This window comes from Osmia bicornis, chromosome 3, assembly GCF_907164935.1.
Source record: "Osmia bicornis bicornis chromosome 3, iOsmBic2.1, whole genome shotgun sequence".
NCBI lineage: Eukaryota > Metazoa > Arthropoda > Insecta > Hymenoptera > Megachilidae > Osmia > Osmia bicornis.
Window position 1 is genome coordinate 9,064,298 of NC_060218.1, and position 23,297 is coordinate 9,087,594.

The window sequence follows — 23,297 nt, forward strand, 5'->3', positions numbered from 1 at the left end:
AAATATTGTTGTAACCTTTTACTGTAAATTCAAATTTATTAATATTCTGTATAATATGCAGCAGATATATGTATATGGTTTATGCACAGCATGATTGCATTTACTATGTACAAGGAACAAATTTAAATAAGCATGTAGATTAAAATATGTTCCTGCATATGGGACACGTGGACTTCTGACTTGTACTAAACCATTTGTACTGAAAGAAAAGAATGAACAATTCATATAAAGTTTAATAGAAATTATGAATACTAATTATGTGAACAAACATACCAGGCATGCAGTATGGAATTTCTTTCGACATGTGTGACACGATAATTTTGGTATCTGGTATGTGTTTATGTGAAAAATACTGAAACAAATGTAACACTCTTCTACACCAGCGAATTTCTTGTCTAAATTCTTTTTCCATAATACTAATCCATCCCACACTGATCCGTTCTATAAAAAGAATAAAAAGTTAAAATATTAGAATATATGTTTTGATGAATTTATCTAATTTTCGTGAATTATTACTTGATGAGTGAGGAATATGGATAACTGCATATGACAATTCCGCCAATTGGCAGTACCACCAGCGTGTTGGCCAGGTTCGACTGTAACTGGTCCCAGTGGATAATTCGGTGATAGAACAATATTAAATTCTAATTTAGTGTCGTCCATTTGATACAAGGCAATAACCTCGCGAAACGTTGGATGAACCTTTACTTGCATATTTTCAATATTTTGTAACTTGTTATTAAGCAGTTCTTCTTGACACAACATGGGGCTAACATAATGGGTTGTGATTTTGTCTACTGCAGCACTAACTCTGCTGTCAGCAGTGCTCCACCATTGTCTCACCAACACTGGCAAATATCTTAAACTGTTTGTGTACAACCAGCATACTATATGGTCTAATCTCCATTCGGTCCAACTCTCTGTAGAATATAATAAATAAATGATCTCCAAAAAGAATTTTATTTGAAAGAAAAATAGTTGGACTATTACCTCCAAAATCGAGAGATGGTTCAGTGGAAAATATTTCTACCACTTTTGAACCTTTGTTCTTATTATCTTGAAGCATTTCCACTGGCATTAAACGGAATATGTTATTCAACAAACTAGAGAAAACGTTGTCCCTGAAATCATTCATGGATAAGAAATCTTTAATATATATTCATTGAGCATCAAAAAATTGTTCATAAAATAGTACAAAAATATTTACTTTATTCTTTCAGCATATTGGTAGAGCAAATCACCATGCGCATTTTTGCACATTTCTAGGATAATAGCCCATGTTAATAAATATCCTACAGTGTATGTATAAGAATCTGTGTATGGCTGAATGGTACAACTGACTGTATCGCATAATCTATAAAATGTTATACGTTATTATATAGATTAACATTCTATATACATTATCGAGCATAGTAAGTCTCCCAGGAAAATTGGTGACTATCCCGGAAGTCTACTTTGCTCGATGTTGTAAACGTATTAGAAAAAAAATTACTTGAAATCCATCAGAATAGTATTCACGATATTTTGCGTGTTTTGAAGTACATCTTCCATTTTCCTAATGTTTAAATTATTTACATCAAAGTTTTCCGACTCTACAAGAACTTTGTCTAGTCGAACAAGTTCTGGTACTGCATGTTTTAAGACATGATAAGCACCCAATTGTATGCTGGCTACAGGAGATTGAAGTAATTGCAATGATAACTGAACAGTATCCGTTAACGATAGTGATTGATCTATGAAAATGATGTCCCCGTTTAACATTTTCACTGCTTTTCCTAAGTAATCTAACAGTACAACCTGTTTCAAAACTGTTTTCTCATTGTATAAATCTGTAAAACGAAATCAATTATATTTTAACCTGATATTTAATTTACAAATAATCAATATACCTGTATAAGGTATCCAAGTCCGAATAATTCCAGTCTGTATATCAGAAGCAAACACTTGTTTCCATTCATCCAATACCGTTGGTGGCAAATCTGCTACTTCTTCCTGTTCATGTTTGTTAATTAAATTCTGGAGCGCATAATAAAGTTGACAAACGGCTACTGCAAACACAGATACCTGTAACATTAAAAAAGAAAACGAATAAATATCAATTATTGTCAGTAGTTGTTTAAATAATGTGGAATATTGAATGCAAACCTTAAAATCATTAGCGTTTTGTTTTAATTTAGTAACTGAAAGTTGCCACAGAACCAGAGAGATTAGAATGAAATTCCAATGGTTCGGGGTTAATTTGGTAGGTGCGTTTTTAATAAGTTCTGTTAACAATCGTAAAAGCTCCAATGGTAAACTTAACTTATCCCATGAAATTTCAGAAATATCACTACAAAAATAATATATACTTTTTATATTTAATTTAATAAATTTTATATAATTTAATGAATCAATATATTACCAATCAAAGAGTAATAACGAAGGGTTTTCCTTTTCATAAGCCATTACTTTTTCTAAAATATTTAAATAGCTTGTATTATCTTCCTGATTGATGAAGACATTTCTTGCTGCTATCAAAGCATACACATCGTTATCCATCGATATTGATATATCGTCAGGATGTTGCAATTTAGATAGACACTGTATCGCTTGTAAATTCATTTCATTATTCTCAGTAAACATATCATTAATTTTATAATGTTTAAATATTTGCTTAGGTTCTTTGCTCAAATGTAATTCAATGCAACAAAAATGTAATATATAAGATAACATACATCCATACTTCGAACTATTCCTATAAATATATAGAAAAGGAATAATGTTTTATAAAATAATCAGTGACTGATGATACAAAGAGAAATACTTACATTCTAATATAATCAAAAATATCGTCGACTGTTTCTTCATTAATGTACATTTGTTGTAACCGTTTAAAACTATCTTGTACAGTCATCAGAACTTTATTCACGTTACTGTAACATTTGGTCTGCAATAAATTAATAATTGATGAAGAATGAACGTCGTTATTATAGAAATTGAACTTTTTATTAGGCTATACTTACAGATTTGTAATGAGAGGAATAAATTTGTCCCAGTATAATTGAATGTATAACGTTTATCAATAAACTTGTCACTCCCGGTAAATTCAGATTATGTATTAATACTTTTTCGTCATCAGATTCTTCTTCTCTGTTTTTATTAGTAGATATTGAGCATAGATTACTTAGTAAGTTTATATTAAATAATGCCCATTTTAAACAGTTCTCGGTATTGTCTACTATCGCATTATTGGTTAATTCAATAGATGTACACTTTTGATAAATTTCTATCTTTTGATCCAGAGATGATACATACAGTTTACCACTTATCACCTCGCCATATATAATTATTCCAGTTACCTCAGCCATCCATACTGTTATATCATTATCTATCAGGAATGCTAACATAATTTCTTTCGCATACTCCTTGTTTGTGTAAATGTTATTGTCAATCATAATCTCAACAAAATCGACTGCTGTATTCACTATCACTTCCTTAACATGTTCCTCATTTCTGCAAATTGATATACAAATTATAAAACACGAAATAAAAGAATCTTAAGGATAATAAGAACTTTCTTACGAATTATAAATTTTTCTCCACATAGAAATTGCAAATTTCTTAGTGAAATCAATAAATTCTGTGGGCGAAAGTTTCTGAATGGCTTCGAAAAGACCTTTCTTCCACACCTCTCTCATTGAATCAATAAAATTGGAATTATTACTGAAACAATTTTGTGAAAGCAATTCGAAAAGTGTTTCCAATATTTGTGTAGCTCCAAGTATTGACTGTTTATAAATCCACGTTAATGGAACAATGGAAGAAATTAATTTTGCGAAATCTAATAAACATGTTTCGTTTATTTCGTGAAGTGAATTGCATAGTATAGATATAACTTCATTAAGTCCTTCTTCCTTTATCAACAAATCTAAAATATGCATAAATTTTTGAATGTCATATTAAGAATTTATTCTTAAATTTTAAAATAAATAATAAATACTTACTGCCATCATCAGAGGGTTCAAAGGCTAACAGAATAAGTTTCTGATTATTTTCTAAGTCAGTATAATTACCGGAAGCAATTTCTTTTGCCACTTCTATTAATAAGCTAGTTATTTTCGACTGAGAGCACCAATTTTTTATTATCATATCATTTCTATGCTTTTTAGAGAGAGCACATTGTATGATGCTTCTTGATGTTACAATATCTTCCAACTGAAATTCAATAAACATATATCGTTTAACTGTACGTATTTACATAAAAATATGTATTTTACCTGTGTCAGTGACTTCAAAATTTCGTTCTTCTCCGAATCATTCATGTACTTCATAAAATTGAATATTAATTCTACTATGTGTTCAGTTTCTTTTGATGGTTCCAATAACCAGTTTCGTAAGATTTGTTCATAAAAATTGGAAAAGTTTATTTGCGTTTTAAGTGATTCTGACAGATTTTTGAAAAGATCTTCACTTTCAAAACATATTATGAGTTTGTTTAAATGTACGATATATTTCTTTTCACATTCTTTAGTGATTTGATTGAAATATTTTATGCATAGAGAGTTGACAAAGTTATTGAGTTCAGAAACGAATTGAGTATCAATATCAGTGCTGATAATTTCTGTTTGAGGTTGAATTATCTCATCTTCCTCTGAATTGGAGAATTTTACTTTAAGATTTTTACGACCGTGTGCAGGCGCGGTTTTTAATGTAATTAAGAATTCAATCTGAGAATTGTTTGTGTCCACAATATTGAACGTTTCTGAGTGCTGACGTGCATCTATGAGTAAATTGAATAATTTATCAAGTTCGGACCAAAATTTTTGCATTATAATAGAATATGATTTATAATCTTCATTGTATCGGTTTTTACTCCAATATCGTACTAAATGAGTAATCTTAGCGAAAAAGGTCTGTTTCATAGGACTATTTTCCTTTAAACACATTTCTAAAACTGGTATCAGCTGAAATGATTAATTATTAACATTAATATAAGATATCTTATGGTAATATTTATAAGACGATGTAAAATAAAAACCTGTTCTTTGAGAAGTGCATTGCTTAAATCTTGATTATTAACATTCAGAAGAATAGAATAACGTAGACATTCAATAAATGATGTCATTACTGCAAACATTTCTGAACGACTTGTCTGTACGCTTTTTACAGAAAACCTGAGAAATAAATACGTTTCAGTATATTCTGCGACATAAAGAATATCGCGATCGCGCTGCACAGCATTTAAATGATTAACTAATTGATTTACCCTTGTCGCATATTACTGAAGAAATCCATATACAAATGATGAGGATCAATATTCAGCTTTGGAAATTGGCTAACAAATGGTAACAAATTTGGATAAACTACGCTAGCGCAACATTGTCCTCCACTTCTTAGAACACGCCATAGCTTCGGTAATACTAATTTTTCTACACTTACTAGACTATACCAGTCCTGAAAAGAAAATAATTATATGTAATTCAATATCATTAATTGTAAAAATACAATGTGTACCTGTATTTTATTTATAGTGACAAGCACAGATTCCCATACAGCAGACAGTAACGCAGGTTCTGCTTCATCAAGATTATTCATAATAGTTGTTACAGCTTTCTTCTTTTCATCTTGTAACAACATATCTGCATTCTCAATGATTGATGTTAATACATTGAAAAATGCTGTTTTAACTGGAAAAGCATCATACTTAACTAACTTCCAGAATTTGTTGTTACTTATAATTTTACGATGAATATCAATCATTTTTTCAATTTCTTTAAGAGGGACTTTCCTTAGAAAAACACTATATCCTTGTAAACTAGCTACCAGCACCCTTTGATATTTTGTTTCCATCTCTTCTGCACTGAGGTTTCTAATAACAAGCAATATGTTAGTACATATTCGTAATCATAGCTTCATTCATTCTTTAGAAAAACACGAAACATACTTTTGTACAGATAAAGATTGTGCAGTTTGTACAGTAATGTTATCACAGATATACGTCAGGATTTCACACTGGCAATGCACAATGGCATCAATAACTTTCTTTTCTGGAAATGTCTCCTACATACAAAAAGTTTTAGATCATAAAATGCATATTAATTGCATTATTTTCTTATCAGTAATCATAATAAATTACATTAAATGAATTAGTAGCAGCTGATGCTGCAGGAGGATATGTATCATGCTGTGAAGTAAACCAAGCTCCTGCAACTTGCTTGAAATACATTGCTATGCCTCTTCCAACACGTTTTACAACAGCTGCATGAGCTAACTGTGCAGCTTCTCTTACTCTGTGTTCCACATCTATAGCTAAGGCACAATACAACCGTGGCCAAAATGGTAACATTCCTTCAACAGCTGATAATTCTGCTTCTTTACACAAAGTAGCAAATTCTTGCAAAGCCTGAAAATGTAATATTTTATTTTGATTAGTATTTTTGTATTCAATTAAAACAATCATATCTTACCTTGCACTTTGTTGTCGTATCTTTCTTATTCATTTTCTTCAATACTAGTTGAAAATTGCTATCAACATTGTTCAATTCAACCTCATTTGTGTTACAAAGCGATAAACCTGGTAATACAGGTACATATCCCCCATCCTTAACAGCTGAGAAACCAACAAAGTTTGGGATTGAACTGCCAAGAAGTTCTGCACTTCTGCTGCTGTTAGATGGCTAAAAAATAATATACCAATACTGTTTCTGTTTTTTTGACAAATCATATGTCAAACAATATAAACAAATCTTGACAACACTTCTTAACAACACTATAAAGAATTTAAGTAGTTTCATTGTAAAGAATGAAGCATATATTTGTCTGTAGAAGTGTGAAAAAATGATAGATTAATGAAAATTTGGGTAATAATGAAGTTTAACCTACAACATTCTTTCTATTTCATAAACTTATATTTTATTATCGATATCATTTTATCTTACTCTTGCATTATTTTTGGTTCGCTGAGCTTGTTTATTCTTCCCCATGATAATTAATATAGGAACAAGAAATGCTTGAACGTCACATAAATTTTGATCATTCCTTGTATAAACGTTGTAACAGCTGATCTCTTATTGCTATACATATACTTCATGTCACGAGAGTCCATAACTTGCCATAACTGCGAAAAGACCAGTTTTCGTTCTTCGCGCATCTCCAGTACGCATCTTCGCCCTAATTGGCGATACCCCAAACGAAGTGGAAAGCGATTAGCAGAGAGCTCGCTGCGTTCCCCCACTATTTTCCAACCTGCGCGTCGCGTGTCGCAGTTATGGACTCTGGTGAACTGCGGTATATTGTATGTGACTATTTTTTTTTGAATCAGAATATTATATTTTGTGGAAATTAATGAAGAATTAAAATTAACTCCTGTGTTATTTTTGTTCCTGTATGCATTTCGATATTAGACCATTTTTAAAGAATAATATACATGAAAACTTTATTAGACATTTTAGAGAAGGAATAATAAAACACGATGATATATCGAGTATACATACTTCTATATTGGGCATTAAATTAGGTAGTATTATTTTAAACCAAGTAAGAAATTGTTAAATGTATGTAAATTTCTTTTTAGTTATAAAATAAAAATACAATTAAGTTTTTTATTACAGGTTAAATAACCAACATGATCGTTGGAAACAAATTGGGCCAAAGACTGTTATTGTCATACTGTTCATTCACTTGCATTTATTTTCCTGGTATTCTGATATTACTGAAATTAAATGACAACCTGTACAATGTGGGAAAGTACAAATTCATTCCAGTATTGTTGATTTTGCTTTTCGCAGAAGTAATAAAGTTGTTGTTCCCTATTTTTCATTCTGAGTCAACAATCATAGGGAGGACTGAATTAAGGACATCAAAGACCAAAAGGACATGGTCCAGATATTTGAAGGAAGTTTTTAAATTCATGTTAGTTGGGTTTCTTTTATCTATTGCATATTACATTGTAATTATATTGTTTGGTGCACCTGTAATGGCACACCATGAAGAAACCACCATGCTCACAATTACATTAACTAGCCTTACATTCATTCCTGCAAGTCTGCACTTAGGTGTAGATGGTGCAGTAGAAATCCTAACAGGGATGCAATCACAGAAAGGCAATGTTTTGGTGGATGCCATAAGAACAAATATTCAAGCAACCCTTTTGGGTACATGGTTAGGTGCTTTTGTAATTCCATTAGATTGGGATAGACCCTGGCAAGTTTGGCCAATTCCATGTGTAATGGGTGCTCTTCTTGGCTACACTGTTGCACATTTTATTACTCTTGTAAAGACATTACCTATGTTAAGATTAGGTAAAAAGGTCCATAGATAAATATTAGCAATTAATGAATAGTCATAAAATTTAGTGTTACAAATTTGATGCATTTTGATATACATATTTATTTAAATATAAAGAAGTTTCTTAAGAATCTGATCTCTTGTACTATAGTAGTGTTAGAGCTAATTACAATTATCTAAATACTGCATTTTGAGTAGCATATTTGTGTTAGTAATATTCAGTTCACATTCAGTAATTTAAGAGCTGTTTATATTTTATACAATGTGATTCATACACAGAATATGATTTCTGAGTCTAAGTTATGAAGGCAATAATAAAAACTGTTTTGTACAAAATAAGCACTATCTATAAAAAGTCATGCTGGGTCATGTTACATAAACCTATCATGAACCTTGATAATGATTAGGATGAAAATGTAATGGATTCAAACTGTTAATAAAAATTTATTATGAATTTCTTATAAATAAATATATGAAACATTAATAGGCACCTTAAAATACCATAATCTTTCCTGCTTATAATTTATAAAAATTATATTTATTATAAGTATGAAGAAGAAGAATGTTGGATGATGTTGAAATTGCTATAAATCATGTTGACATTAAGAAATGAATATTATATAGTCAAAATCATTTCAAATTGTTCTGAAATGATAGATGAATCTCCACTATGAGATGTAATTTTCTATTAAACACTAGATGTCAGTAGCATTGATGTAGCACTGTGTGCAAATTACGACCTTGAATTTGTTCCGCTTTATCGTTGAATATATCAAGACCGGCAGCCCGGCAGATTAATATTCCTTGCTGTTCTGTTCATTCAACTTCGACTGTGTCTCACGTCGTCAATTAGTAATTCTAAATTTTTCATTATGTCGACTGCAGGAAAGGTATTTGTTTTCATTTCGTATTAGTTTTAACAAATAATTATAAGCAGTTATTTCATTAAGATGAAAACCATGCATGGAATTATATGACATCCATATTTTAAATTTAGGTGATTAAATGCAAAGCTGCAGTAGCATGGAAAGAAAAGCAACCTCTTTCACTTGAAGAGGTTGAAGTGGCACCACCAAAAGCACATGAAGTAAGAATTAAGGTTGTGGCTGTAGCCTTATGTCATACCGATGCTTATACTTTGGATGGATTAGATCCAGAAGGAATTTTTCCATGTATTCTTGGCCATGAGGGCAGTGGTATCGTTGAAAGTGTCGGGGAAGGGGTTACAGAATTTCAACCTGGTACTTCACCATCATTTATTATTATATTTGTTAACCATAACATGTGTTACATTCTTGATTACTACTTCAGGTGACCATGTAATTCCATTGTATATTCCTCAATGTGGAGAGTGTAAGTTCTGTAAATCTCCAAAAACAAATTTGTGTGGCAAGATCCGTGCTACACAAGGGAAAGGTGTGATGCCTGATGGTACTTCTAGATTTACTTGCAAAGGACAGACACTTGCCCATTTCATGGGTTGTTCAACTTTCTCAGAGTACACTGTGGTGGCAGATATTTCTCTAGCCAAAGTATTTTATTGCACATTAGTAGTTCAATAATTATTAATTATCATTATCTTTAAAATACATGTCTAATGTTTTAGATTGATCCCATTGCACCATTTGATAAAGCATGTTTGCTGGGATGTGGAGTACCTACTGGATATGGTGCTGCTCTTAACACTGCCAAAGTAGAACCTGGAAGTACATGTGCTATTTGGGGACTGGGTGCAGTTGGATTGGCAGTTGCATTTGGTTGCAAAAAAGCTGGTGCTAAGCGTATTATTGGAGTGGATATTAACCCCAGTAAATTTGAGTATGGTAAGTTCAAAGGTTTTATTAATATAACATTTTCAGAAAAGTTAGAAAATGACCTTTTTCAGCTAAAAAATTTGGAGTTACCGAATTTGTTAATCCAAAGGATTATAACAAACCAATTCAGGATGTCCTGATAGAATTAACCGATGGTGGATTAGATTTCACCTTTGAATGTGTTGGTAATGTAAATACCATGGTAAGTTCTGATTCTACTAATTAATATTGGATATTTATGAATAAGGATAATTGAGTTACGAAATATTCTTTATTTAGAGAGCTGCATTAGAATCTTGTCATAAAGGATGGGGCACATCAGTTATAGTGGGTGTCGCTGCAGCGGGTCAAGAAATTAGTACTCGTCCGTTCCAGTTGGTAACAGGACGAGTATGGAAAGGAACCGCATTTGGCGGTTGGAAATCAAAGGAAAGTGTACCTAAACTGGTGAAAGAATATTTGTCGAAATCGTTAATACTTGATGAGTTCATCACACATACTTTTCCATTTGAAAAGATCAATGAAGGATTCGATTTATTGCATTCAGGCAACTGGTAAGTGTTAACAAGATACTGTTACCATCTCTTCATTAAAATCTATTCTTTTTCTCATTACAGTTTAAGAGCTGTGCTCAAATACTAATAAAGGATGTACATGGATGTTCTTTCCCAGTTTTTATACCATTTGAAATGTAAACTTTGATTGAAGAATCTGTCATTTATAATATATATATTTTGAATAAAGATGTGAAAGATAATTTTGAATATATGCAGGGTGTTTTTTATACCGCCATTATATAAAAAGCGACACCTGGTGTTGAAGTGGAGAACTACAAATATGAATCTATTTTGTGTTACTTATCGGCGAAGGTAAAAAGTTGATTTTTAGCACCAAACATTGATGCATTTAAAATCGCTAAGGTTTGGAATTACTCCATCTCCCAGGTTTCTACAACAATCTTTATTCATAAAGAATTCTTACAGCCACATGTACAATACCAGTTTGGTGAAATATTAATAGTAGCTCTGGAATGAAGTAAAAATTCTTTACGCTTTGACCAGGTGCATACCTTACAAAAATCATCACTGTACGAAGATCATAGACGATTTTTTTTTTTTTTCTTCATTGTATATAATTATGTATATACAATATGCAAGACTTTCGGTAAAACTATGTACGGTTTGCTTGAAAGTTAATATGCTCGTTAATCTATAAGTCGACAATATAATAATAATTCAGGGGGGAATATAAATTGCGCTTCAAATAGCAAAGAGTTAATAATTCATCGCGAATTAGGTTTCCCGTAAACCAATGCAATGGCACGGTGAATTTCTACGAATTCTTATTTTATATACTTTTAATGCTTCCAAACGATGCGACTAAAATACAATTTATGCGAAACAATAAAACGCAGTACTTACCATCGGTGTAAATATATCTTATCGGCGTTCCATTCTATATTAAGTGTATTGCAGAAGAATATAATAAATCTCGCTTCTCGATAAGAATAAGTACTAAAATTCAAAGTACTTCCTAATTAACAATATATCAGAGCGTTAAACGTACTGGGTTTTGATGGATGCATCAAAGTAAACATACGTTAGGCGTAAAAACTTAATGTCAATGTTATTCCTTTCTAGATGAGAGATACGTATAATTTGCGTTGGCTATTCCTACGTAAATTGCCTTCTAATACTAGGGCATATTCACATAGTCACACCGATCAGTTTTTCTACGGATTACATGTTATATTCTAGTACCTACGGTGTACCACACACTCGTTAAGTAAAAGTCGTAAGTAAAAATGCTTATAATTACAGTAAATGCAGACAAATCACGACGGGTTGATGTACAAACTCATGATCAGTTTCTACGTTGAACATAAAATCATCAATAGTAACAGAAAGATGATTTTCAACAGAAATAATACATATACTGTTCCATCAAACCCAATGAAGTCAAAGAGTAATCGTGATCCGGATGAATGAACTATCATAATCGTTTACCGTCGTGATTGAACTGCGACGATTTAGTAGTTAGCGAGTACGAAATAGGTCATTCTTTTATGCAGTATATCTTACACTAAATCTCGCAACGCAAGATGGCTACGAGAGAAATGAAAAATAAAAAGAAAAATGTATAAGGATAGTAATTTTACCGTGGAAGGAAATAAATAAGCGTGGGTGACGCGACTTATCTATCCAGTTGTTCGACGTACAATTTCCTGCGAATAATCATTTAGTAGGTGCTTAATTAAAACTATCCTTGTGATTCGGATTATGCGAATACTTCCGATAACTCTATATCTTTAAGCGTGTGCACCTCTCTAAAGAGTGTGTTAGATACGTTTCGTGTCTGCTGACGATCAGCCGGGATTTTCTCTCTCAGCCAGCTTGTCTTCGTCCGCTGTATTATCGTAAAGTCATAGACAGTATCATATATATAATTTATATATATATATGCATTATGCTTAGACATTACAATTCGAGATACTGTTAATCTAACGCGATTAGAAATCATAATTACATAGAGCATTCATTTTCATATCATTTTTTACGTCTTTCTTCTTTGTATTTTCTTGTTAAAGGTATCGTAATCTCTATGCGTCATGGAGTGGACATGTGAATTTTACCCGATGGAGGATGAGCTTTTTTTCCTGTTCCCTGTTGCATCGTTTTTTTTCCTTTCCTCGTGCGAGCGTATCTCTTCCCAAACCCCTAGTTTCTTTTACGCATAAATATATAGTTCGTGTCGTGGACATTTTATGTAAAGGTGTTTACGCTTATCATACTCTATTGCACTGATGTTTACCCCCTCGGTTATTGCACTGTTTAAGGTTCCTGGTGGTCAGGAGATTCTCTCTGATTCAGCAGCTTCTTAACCCTTTTGGCACTTGTGTTTCTTAAACAGCTCAATTTGGATTAATTCGACAGAAAGCATGTACTATTATTATTTTTTTCTTGAAGTTAAAATTAACGATTAATATTCGGATTAAGGGTGGACCGGTTATGTGACTCAAGGTACAATTACGATGCCAGGGTATTAGCTGCTAGTTTATCCTCCTGCTTTTCGTTGCTCTTCGAACTGATTTTAGGCTCACGCAGCCGTCGCTGTTGACTCTTTGAAGACACTTCCAATGACCACGGCGATACTCAAAACCAGCGGACGACCGAGCGAGATTATCCCAAATTCTTCTTCATAAGAAGAACCTCGTCGTCCGGCTGTTCGATATCACGTTAAGGTGCTTTGCTTCCGGTTACTGCCGCTGCTGTTGCTGTTACTGGTTGGATTCTAAGGAGTCTAAAAGTCTAACGGTTGATCGGCTGATCCTTCGAGATCCTGGGCGGAGTCTGTGCCACCGTCTTCGTCGTCGTCCAGGTCAACGCTGTTCGTCTTCAATCCTCCGTTGCTGATCTTGTTCACGATCGTGTCTGAAATAAACGAACAGTTTTAAGTATTGCATAAATTTGAATCAAGCGAATCTATTATGAAAAAAATGCTTACCACAGTCTGGCTTGCTGCCACGTGTTCTAGTACCAGCAAACTCGACACCATGAGGATCCACACACCAGCATAGTCCAAGAGCACGATGACACTGGGTGCTGCGGTAGTACCCTCGGGAATCACAAGCGGGTGCCACGTCAGGGGATGATCGCTTGCGAACTGCGGCGCAGGGACGTTCAGCCTTTGAGAAACATCCGCACCATTCTGGGCCACTTACAAAGATGTCTCTGAAAATGTTAAATAATATAAATATCGTAATATACTAATTTATGAGTTTATAACGTTGAGAGGGTAAATAACATTGCAGAAATTAAGAAAAAAAAGTAAAGATAAAAATTGAAATCTAGGGTACTGGTGATTTTATTCAGTTATCAAAGCGTTAATAATTCAGTATAATTATATATAATTAACGCAATTCTTTTTCTTCTTAATTTCTCATTACTGCAGCTTTACAAGGGATAAAATAATAACTACAAGAGATCCGGTTTCCATGTTCTCGCGCAGAAATCAATCGACGTCAAATGAAAATTTCACACACGTTCGTCTGCCTCTCCAACAAACCAAGCCACTCGGTTCCATGGGCACGTACGCTTGAGACCCATTACGTTCGAGCGTCAAACCTCTCGAAGGTATTAAAAAACGAAAGAGTTCTTCTGGTTCTCCTTTTTATTTATTTTGTTGGTTCACGCGAAGTTTAATGATTTACAAGCAAACGGAATGACGTAAAAAGTGAACGAAACGTTTGAAATGTTTATGAAACAGTTTGTTCCTCACCCGTCGGTGTCGCAACCATCCAAAAACGGTTTCAGACAAGGCTCGTTCTGATCGTGTTCGAGTCCATACAACTCTGAAAGAGACAATCGGCCATCGTTGTCGCTGTCCAAATGTCCGAACATCCACCTGACCTCGCTCTGGCAACCGATTGGGAAGTGACCTGGAAACGGTGGAAAAATGAAATATGAATTTCGATGGTAGCTTCTCTTTGCGATGGAATAAAATGAAATAGAAATGTCGTGTGCTGTGAACAGGGCACGTAGACATTCCGGTATCTATAACTTGTTTAACTTCGGAAGCTTGAAAATTGTGCACTAAAATTAAAAATTTGTTATTTAATATTTTCTCTTTTTCATATCGTGGCACTGGAAGGATATGACGAATTTTCATTTTTCATATCGTTTATTTTCTGTCCTAGTAATTTTTTATTTAAAAATGTATCGCAATTACCAGTTTTCAGAATAGGTGATTGTTCAGTACCGAACATCTATAACTCATCAATTCATCAATCTCTCTTGTCATAGGGTTGATTGTAAAGTCACGTAGAAGGAGGAATCGAGATGCTACGGTGAAAGTTTCACGAGAGACACGGCAAAGTAATCGTGGCAGATCACGACGGGAAGCGATTCATTCTAACGGGACAATTCTGAACTGGTACGAAAGCGATTGCAACGAGTAGCGTGCACCAACGTGAGATAGTTTCGAACTATGGTGCTGGATCCTGGCACCGTAATGTCCAGACAAGTCCGATCCTTTCGTGCTGAGTAATTAGTTTGTTGTGTATCCAACTTCGGTCATTTCTGACTGTTCAATTTCGAATAATTGGGATAATTTCAAGTGTTCGAACTCAATCGTGTGAAAGTAAATGAAATTCTTATCTTATATTTCGCTTTTTTTTTTGAAATTTTTCACCTTTTGGTTTAGGACGCGGACGACGATGTTTAGAGTCTGCCATGACAACAGAAAACCAATCCAACAGCCGATTCGCCATAGCAGGTTTCGACGATGGTGGACAATCAGAGTTCCGCGACGATTGGGAATTATACGTCGATTTCAATGGAGACGGTGTTTTCTCCATCACTTCATTGCTCATCAGATGTTTGTCATCGTACTTGCTTCCAGCCAGTACCTGGAACAAACATAAAAAACCATTCGATTCACTTTTCTGAAAATACATTACAACGCCGCACCGCTGGATTAATTAAACGTTCCGTTGAATTTTAATTTCCTCTCGTTGCATGATTCCTTGTTGCAAAAATTGCTTCGTTGCCTGTATAATTGCTGCGAACGAAGGGAATCGTTGCTGAATAGGCAGATGCTTTATATTTTGTTTGTAATTAATCATCGCGCAACTGTTCGGTGGAAAATTTTTATAATTTTCTGTGTTTGATCCTCAAACAAATTCTGTTGATCAAGGATCATTTTATATGCATTTACAGGTATTGAGTAATCTTTGGATTATTAATTCGAGTTCAATTATTTACACTGGTGTAATTAGGATTTTCTTCTGTAGTGGATTAGGTGTCTTAGAAAATTTTGAAATTTTGATGTTTCGGAATTCTGAAATTTCGGAATCTTAGAATTTTGCAGTTTTCGAATTCCGCAATTTTGAAATCTTAGAATTTTGCAGTACTGGAATTCTGCAATTTTGGAATCTTAGAATTTTGCAGTTTTGGAATTCTGTAATTTTGGAATCTTAAAATTCTAGAATTTTGAAATTCTGCAATTTTGGAATCTTAAAATTTAAAAATTTTGAAATCTTAGAATTTTGTAGTTTAGGAATTCTGCAATTTTGAAATCTTAGAATTTTGCAGTTTAGGAATTCTGCAATTTTGAAATGTTAAAATTTTAGGATGGTGAGGGGCCAGTCCACATCTTGGGAGAGGGGAAGACTCGCTCTGGTCCCTATGAGTAAATTAGAAGTTGATTAATAAACGTTTAAGAAAAGTTATGCTTGTAGGCACGTAGGATGAAACTTAGATCCTTTTACGAGGACGTCGAGTATCCTTCGATGGTTGTACGTCTCTCATTGGTCGATCGTAACCCCTCCACGTCGATGGTTCGTATTTTCAAGCAGCCCAGACGAGGCGTCTTTTCCATCGATCCGACGGAAAGCGTCGCCAGACGACGAAGAGCTGTAATATCGTTACGGCCGGTTGCAACCCCTAAGACTCGACTACGTACATAGACTCACGGAAGTACTTCAACATTATACTTAAACTTAAGGTCTGTACACAATATAGCAATTACGTTTTGCTTGCTATAGGAGTACATCAGTGACTGATGCATGAAATTTTGTTAAAAAATAAAATATTATATTATATTAATAAATTGAAAGCTTGGAAACTAAAAGAAGTTTATTAAAAGTTAATAAGCTTCAATGCTGCAGTAGAAATAGATACGTAAATTCAGACATATTAAAACTTTAATTGATTAATAACTTTGACTTGTCAGTCAAAAAAGACACAGTGGAAATAATGATGCTTAGTCAGACACTGAATAATAGATCGTTGAAGGATATTAAGATTACCATTATAATTTTAATGATATATAAAAATTTTACTTTTATTCTGAGATACGATTATAACTCCGCATGGTTCATAAAGAAGTATTAAATGGATTTTTTTTATTAATTAGAAACTAGTTTATACGAGCTCTTAATCTCAAGGAAAAGTCAATAAAGCTAGAATTATCCCTCTTTTTCAACCCCCTTCTCCCTCTCATTTTCCAAAGGGTTCCAACGTAATAAAGAAACCAAGACTGGATAAGTATTAATTACCAGCGTGGCAAGGAATAATTTAAGAAGGCTCCCTAGGATTAATTTCACTTCGAACAGCTTCTCGAATTAAATTCTCTTTCTTTGCTCATTTTCTCTCCCAGTGTCCCTCTCATTCCCATTCCCATTTTCCATTGGTTGTTTATCTTCGATCTCCGTAAGTAATTTATTCTTACTTTTCTTTCTATTTACTTTGCTTTCTGTTCCTGAGAAAGAAATGCCAGTTCTAATTGAAAAATTTTAAATTGTAGAAAAAAAAAGTTACTGATGTCTGATTTTTGAAAAGATGCAACGTTTCAATTTTTTAAATGTATTTTTCACTCTATTGTACTTTGTTTCGTTAAGTTTGTGGTATGGATACAGTTGAATTAATGAAACTTCTCGTCAGTGGTAATTATTTACCCCAAGGGAACGATTAACTCCTGCTCTCGATAAATTTCAAGAGGAACGGAGGATCGTAATTTCTGAAGGATTTAAACGCGAGACGAGGAACACATAGTCGATTAGAGTGGAAATCGCATTTACTGACGCCACGCTGATGATCACAGAGTCAAAGTGTGGAGATCAGCACGTTGTCGAAGGGGAAAAAAGCAAAATTGCTGGCAGGAGATCGCGGGAATTAATTAAGATCCTCGAAAGGAAATCCACGATCGATTTTCAGATCTCAAAACCGACCGTTGATTACCGGGGCCCAGAGCTAACTTCCTCCTGTCTCTCTAATCCTTCCTTCTATTTTCTCCGTCAGGACCAGCAGAGCTACGACGTATAAATCCAAGGATTTACGGGTTGGATAATTAAAATTAAATTTCTTCAAAGTGAAATTAATTTTTGTCTTTTATGGGATCGACGTCGATTCTTGATAAGAGTTGAATCCTTCGTTCTCTAGCACAATTAATAAGAAGATTAACAACACTTTATTTTTCGTTGTTTAATAAATTTCTAAATTTCCTAATAATTTTGCCCCTTCGATTCAAGGTAATTAATCGTCGAAAGGGAAAGAAATTTGTGTTTATCTTGGTCTGTTCGATAAGTAAAACAGTCTCGAGACTTTTCAGGGAAACTTTTCCATAAACTTGCACAATAGCACGGGTCAAAATTAATAAGTCGATGGTAGACAGTTGTTTGCGCAACGTCATCGGTTGGCTCGATTAAAATTTCTTCTCTGGTCCACGAATCGAAGGAGGGTTGGAAAACTTTCAACGTTCCCGTGTTCCGACACGATCGATCCCGGATCCTCGGTGAAATTAAATTTCAAGCGAAAGTATCTCTCTCTACGAAAAAAAAGAAAAAAAAAAGGGAAAAGTTTTGCATCACGCCCGTGTCGCGGCTCACGAAAATCCCGGCTTATTGTCAGCGAAACAGAACTTTTAACGAGACACCTTTCCACTTCTCGACGTGACTTTTTTTATTCTCTTCTCTTCCTATTTTTTTGTTCACGTTGCGACGTTGTCTTTTTTTTTTTTTTTTTTTTTTTTTATAACAAGAAAGAGAGAAAAAAGAGGGGAAGGATATCCCAGTAAGTAAGACAAAAGCGAAAACTCATTGAAAATCGAGAATGGAAGACAGCGGCGAGCAAAACGCGCGATGAAATGTTCATTGAATCGACTAATCTATTCAAATGACAAGAGCCAGAAGGAATACGGGGCTTGAAGGAGGTGGAGGAATTATTGGACAAAAGCTTTCGTCGCGTTGTTCGCCCTCGAGAAGCTTTTAAATTGAAAATCTGTCGCATTGTCCCTCCTAATTCGCCTAGTTTCTCTTTGTAGACGGTCCACGAGTTTTCTGTACACTGTATCTCGTTTACTTCCTCGATAATGGCTATTTTACGCTTCTCAAAGGGGCTAACTTTGAAAACCCTCTTTTCGCTATTTCTGTCTTCGAAGAAAATTTTCATTCGTATATTAACCCCTGCGACCCGACGCTTTTCATCGGCAACAGAAATTTTATTATAATTCTCAAGATATTTATAATATTATTAAAATAATTATTTATTATATTTAAATAGCACAGTTTTGACGAAAGTTTATAAATTAAATTTTAATATACTAATTCTTTAATTATAATTGTTGTTTTCATAACTTGTTTGTAAATTACACTTTGATTCATCATTTCTTGCCACATCGAATTACACCACGTAATATGATTTTACATTTGAAAATCAGAAATTTTAACGGGTAACGAGGTAACTTTTCCTATTCGAAGAAGATTACACTTGAACCGCTCCTCCTACTTCGGCCAAGAAATTTCCGGCCAGGAAACCAGAATGAAAATTATCATTCAAGATGCTTGACAAACGCAGAATAAGATTCATTACGAAACTCGAAACGAACCCCTTAGGAATCTTCCACTGTAAATACTAAAATACTCTCGAGTTTCTCGCTTCCTTGAAATATTCACTTGCTCCTCGTAGCAAGAGATACGTATATATAATACCGGAGACAGAAAGAAATACTGAAGGCGGCCGGTATGGCGGGTGAAATAAATAACGTGGAAGGGAAAGAACGAACGGTAGGATATCAATAAATAAAAGTTTAGCAACAGTGAACGTCTACGCGGAGAGGCGAACTTCCTTGTGTACGCGGTCGGAACTGTCTGAAATTCCCCTAGCAGAATCGGGAATTAGCGTGTTGTGTCGGTAAATCATAAGTTTCTTCGGGAATAGTTTCCGTTAGTCTGACAACCGTGGCTTTTCTGATATCAATGCTTGTTTGACGAATATGAAATTTATGCATCACGAATCGTTTGTCGGGAATACGATTGAAGTGAAATATTTAATACCACTTGACGGATTTATTGAGGAGAAATCATTTTTTTAAGTGTATGTGCCTCGGACCCCCGAAATCTCAGGGTCGGCACTGCCAGTGACCGAATCGACAAGATGGGGACTATAAGCGACCGAGCCAACAAAACAAGGACTTATCGTAAATTTCGCATTCCGTGTCTAAACCCATAAAATTGGGATTAAGAATCATATATTTCGCATCCAGTAAATTAATACGTATTTGCAATTCAAATTCAAGATAAATGTATTTTAGAATCTACCATCTTTCAGAGTCGGTTTTTCTTCTCATCTCTCGAAGAATATTGAATTTCCTACGTCGAAAGGATTAATAAATTCGACTGGAGCGAGAGCGATCCTCTTTCCTTTCGTATCCGGCCGTGTTTCACGTATCGTGTTCACGATATGTTATCACCCTGTCAGAGATAACGTTTTCAGGAAATTACGATTCGTCTGACACGGGACATTCCAGATTTTCGATTCGAAAGATACCACCCTCGAGTGTACCGCGTATTTATACAGACGGAAGGGCGGAAATGGGGTAAACACGAGCGGGAAACAGGATCAGAGAGGGTGGCGGGTTCAGTTTGTTTTTAGCTTAACAACAAAGGGGTGCGCGTATCAAGTTCACGGAACGGAAGAGGGTAAAATGCAGTTGTTGCGTTACTTTGGGATTGAAATCGTCTTTCGAGGGGTGTGAAATGTTTGCACGAGGGATAAGAGGAAAAAAGAATATGCCGGCTATTCGCCAGCCATACAATTCTCAACTATTCAAGTTCTACAAAAATACAGTTGCAATTGTTAAAATATATAATTCTAAAATTTACCCCTTTTTCTCTCTATTTCTTTTTCTTATCGTTCCTATAATAGATTAAAAAAAGGCGCATCAAATAAAAGGAAGAAGCAAAAGGATAGACAAAGTAAATTGGAAACAGAGGTTCAGATAAATGGATCCATCTGATTCGAATCCGAAGGTCCATCGAATCGAATCGACGCGACGCGGGGATGAAGATCGTGAAAGTAATCGATGCATAAATTTCCAGGAAAGGGAATAAACGGAAAGAAAAAAGACAGGGGTAGGAAAGGAGAAGAAAAGGTTGTAAGCAGAATCGACTCGGTTACGTAAATCAGGGGGTACGCCTTGCGATTCTTCCACCCCTGTTCGTAAGATTTCTATCACTGCCAGTGTTTTATCGAGCGGTTCTGTGGCATGGCCTACCTTCGACCTTAAATTACAAGGTCGCTGGTGGAGAAAGCTCAGAAAGTATAGGTATTTCGCGTAAATCGTTGCACGAGTGAAACTCGAACACGTCGAAAGAAATTCTATAGCGTTTAAACCTCTTGTTGCGCGACAAATCAATAAGTAAAACTTCTTGAATCACTGTATTATTTATCTAAAGACTTTCGAGAACAATTTTCACAAAGTTTTTTTCATGATTTGTAATTAAAGGTGCAGAAATTAAAATCTTTCTCTAAAGTTTAAAATTCTAAAATATGAAATTTATACTTAAAATATTAAAAATTAATATTCTATATTATTTCAAACAAAAACAATTCAGGATATTAAGGTATCTTCAAGATATTCCTCGACATCATATTTTTCAATTATTCAATTAAATCAAACTGCATAGAATCTTACGTCGGCGGAAATTCTAGTATTCCATGGAATGAAATACGATAACGAGTCCAGTTCATAGGGGATGGGTGGCTGCGAACGGTTAAAACGATTCCAACCCCTCGGTCCAGATTTATTTTGCAATATAGCTTGACAGTATGCTGATCGCCTCGAGAATCTCTGATTCCAAGTTAAATAATTCATCGTTTCTAATACGAATAGTAAAAGCAGCGCTATTAAACACGACCCCCGTGAAATATTCACGGTACGCGGTTTTTCCAAAGACTGATGAATAAATGAAATCATAATCTGTTTATACAGGGTGTCCCAGCATCGGCAGTACAACCGAGGAGGGGGAGATTCTGCATGAAAAAACAAATCGAAAATAAAGAAAAAATTTTTTCATTTGAGGCTTCATTCTTAGATGGATGGATCTCGATAGAAATCATATGTCACTTATAAGTAGTACTAATATCATTAGTATCAACATGATGTGCTGAATTACTTATTTCTATCTATGGATTTAGAGTGGATTTAAATGAAAATAAAACATGTAATTTAGTTACTAACTTACTTTATTAATGCACAAATTGTTGGAAATGCTGTCCATTGTGCTACTAATTGTGATACTAATGATATTAGTACTACTTATAAGTGACATATGACTTCTATCATCCATCTAAGAACGAAGCCTCAAATGAAAAAATTTTTTTCTTTATTCTCGATTTGTTTTTTCATGTAGAATCCCCCCTTCCTCGGTTGTACTACCGATGCTGGGACACCCTGTATGTACCTTATAAATCAGAACGACGCGACGGCTTTGTTGTACCTTGCATTGGTAGGAAATATATTTTTAAAAAATTTATTATTTTAAACATTCCAGTCCCTGTTGGGATGGAAATCTATGTTCTACTGAAAAGGGTTTCCAAATTAACGAACAACCTCGTTAATTTTTAACATATTTTTACTTTTAACAATTAAAATATAAAATTGAAAGTAAAGCCTACAATTTCTAAAAGAAAGCTCAAGTTTTTATTGAATCATTACTTAAGAAAAAATTCTCTAATTTGATTTATTTTAAAATACTTTCAAATGGTGGAGCTCTCAGAAGCCCCGTAACAAATCTGTCCAACATCCTCGATTTCTTTCAGATCATTTCCCACCAGAATTCTCGTCATTGTAATAAAATGAACGACGATGAAACGTTCCCTGGTGGAGCCAAGGATCTCATCGAACCGAGGCTTGAAAAGCCGATCGACCGAGAGCGATTCGCACGATATACTCGTCCCCAGTCACGATTCAGCAGAATATCAAATTGCTGACTGTTACACCAGCCTGTTTCCTGTTTCTATCCCCGATCTATCGCGGTTTGATCCCGACATACAGCCTCGTTTCCATGTTTACGCCGGTTTCTGCCCGTCTGGTGTACCTCCTTTGTCAGCCGGTGTCGTATATCCAGACGATTATACGTCATAATTTCTGCTTAATTGACTAATAATCCAATTAACCTGAACATTCTGCACAATAACGACTGTTGCAACGGCTATTTGTTAGGATTAACAGGATATCAGGTTATTAGAGAAAGGGAAGGGTCACTTGATCTCTCCGTTAGTAGGTATTTTCGTCAGCGCGTCAATTTAAACCGAGAGGATCAGATGGTGGAATGTTTTAATTAAAACTGATTGTTTCGGGCACGTACGGTTTTGCAGGAAATTTTTGATCAATAACGAACATTTTTGCAGCTTTTGCACAATTTGAATTTCCTGTTTA

At 34.5% G+C, this 23,297-nt stretch overlaps 4 protein-coding genes across 6 annotated transcripts in view; 2 read left to right on the plus strand and 2 right to left on the minus strand.

Annotated features, from left to right (window-relative positions):
- Window positions 1–3: 3 nt before the first annotated feature.
- Window positions 4–7,099, minus strand: LOC114872490 (E3 ubiquitin-protein ligase listerin). Its single transcript, XM_029179734.2, has 21 exons — window positions 6,918–7,099; window positions 6,447–6,656; window positions 6,116–6,382; window positions 5,924–6,039; window positions 5,494–5,848; window positions 5,246–5,433; window positions 5,018–5,153; window positions 4,257–4,943; window positions 3,984–4,194; window positions 3,562–3,907; window positions 3,003–3,492; window positions 2,808–2,926; window positions 2,402–2,734; window positions 2,146–2,329; window positions 1,890–2,064; window positions 1,493–1,829; window positions 1,208–1,354; window positions 991–1,121; window positions 517–920; window positions 274–441; window positions 4–199 (listed from the first exon to the last, which is right to left on the minus strand). Exons 1-21 carry the CDS (start codon window positions 6,960–6,962, stop codon window positions 140–142), a joined length of 5,109 nt encoding a protein of 1,702 aa, XP_029035567.1. The 5' UTR covers window positions 6,963–7,099; the 3' UTR covers window positions 4–139.
- Window positions 7,100–7,266: 167 nt separating this feature from the next.
- On the plus strand, window positions 7,267–8,749 carry LOC114872468 (phosphatidylinositol-glycan biosynthesis class F protein). 3 transcript variants are annotated; one of them, XM_029179690.2, is made up of 2 exons: window positions 7,267–7,515; window positions 7,590–8,749. In XM_029179690.2, exon 2 carries the CDS (start codon window positions 7,604–7,606, stop codon window positions 8,297–8,299), a length of 696 nt encoding a protein of 231 aa, XP_029035523.2. In that variant the 5' UTR covers window positions 7,267–7,515; window positions 7,590–7,603; the 3' UTR covers window positions 8,300–8,749. The 3 variants fall into 3 exon arrangements, with proteins under 3 accessions (XP_029035523.2, XP_046140920.1, XP_029035524.2); XM_046284964.1 differs by having other exon boundaries at window positions 7,267–7,495; window positions 7,577–8,749; XM_029179691.2 differs by having other exon boundaries at window positions 7,267–7,495.
- A 246-nt stretch (window positions 8,750–8,995) lies between these two features.
- On the plus strand, window positions 8,996–10,847 carry LOC114872529 (alcohol dehydrogenase class-3). Its single transcript, XM_029179810.2, has 7 exons — window positions 8,996–9,155; window positions 9,263–9,506; window positions 9,577–9,797; window positions 9,872–10,088; window positions 10,151–10,281; window positions 10,359–10,633; window positions 10,697–10,847. Exons 1-7 carry the CDS (start codon window positions 9,138–9,140, stop codon window positions 10,719–10,721), a joined length of 1,131 nt encoding a protein of 376 aa, XP_029035643.2. The 5' UTR covers window positions 8,996–9,137; the 3' UTR covers window positions 10,722–10,847.
- Window positions 10,848–11,024: 177 nt separating this feature from the next.
- Window positions 11,025–23,297, minus strand: part of LOC114872528 (proteoglycan Cow) — a 99,016-nt gene continuing 86,743 nt past the window's right edge. The window contains exons 7-10 of the mRNA XM_029179809.2: window positions 15,270–15,486; window positions 14,358–14,517; window positions 13,584–13,810; window positions 11,025–13,510 (exon numbers count right to left, since the gene is read on the minus strand). Of these exons, the coding sequence (XP_029035642.1) occupies window positions 13,380–13,510; window positions 13,584–13,810; window positions 14,358–14,517; window positions 15,270–15,486 (735 nt within the window). The 3' untranslated portion in view covers window positions 11,025–13,379. The remainder of the gene's footprint in view (window positions 13,511–13,583; window positions 13,811–14,357; window positions 14,518–15,269; window positions 15,487–23,297) is intronic.

Excerpts from the sequence above, each read along its gene's own strand:
- LOC114872490 (XM_029179734.2), bottom strand. The coding sequence starts at position 6,962 with ATGGGGAAGAATAAACAAGCTCAGCGAACCAAAAATAATGCAAGA. Across the intron at positions 3,493-3,561 it reads TGGAGAAAAATTTATAATTC|AAATGAGGAACATGTTAAGG; the intron begins GTAAGAAAGTTC and ends ATCAATTTGCAG. Across the intron at positions 2,065-2,145 it reads AAAACGCTAATGATTTTAAG|GTATCTGTGTTTGCAGTAGC; the intron begins GTTTGCATTCAA and ends TTAATGTTACAG.
- LOC114872468 (XM_029179690.2), top strand. The coding sequence starts at position 7,604 with ATGATCGTTGGAAACAAATTGGGCCAAAGACTGTTATTGTCATACTGT.
- LOC114872529 (XM_029179810.2), top strand. Across the intron at positions 9,798-9,871 it reads CAGATATTTCTCTAGCCAAA|ATTGATCCCATTGCACCATT; the intron begins GTATTTTATTGC and ends CTAATGTTTTAG. Across the intron at positions 10,089-10,150 it reads CCCCAGTAAATTTGAGTATG|CTAAAAAATTTGGAGTTACC; the intron begins GTAAGTTCAAAG and ends GACCTTTTTCAG.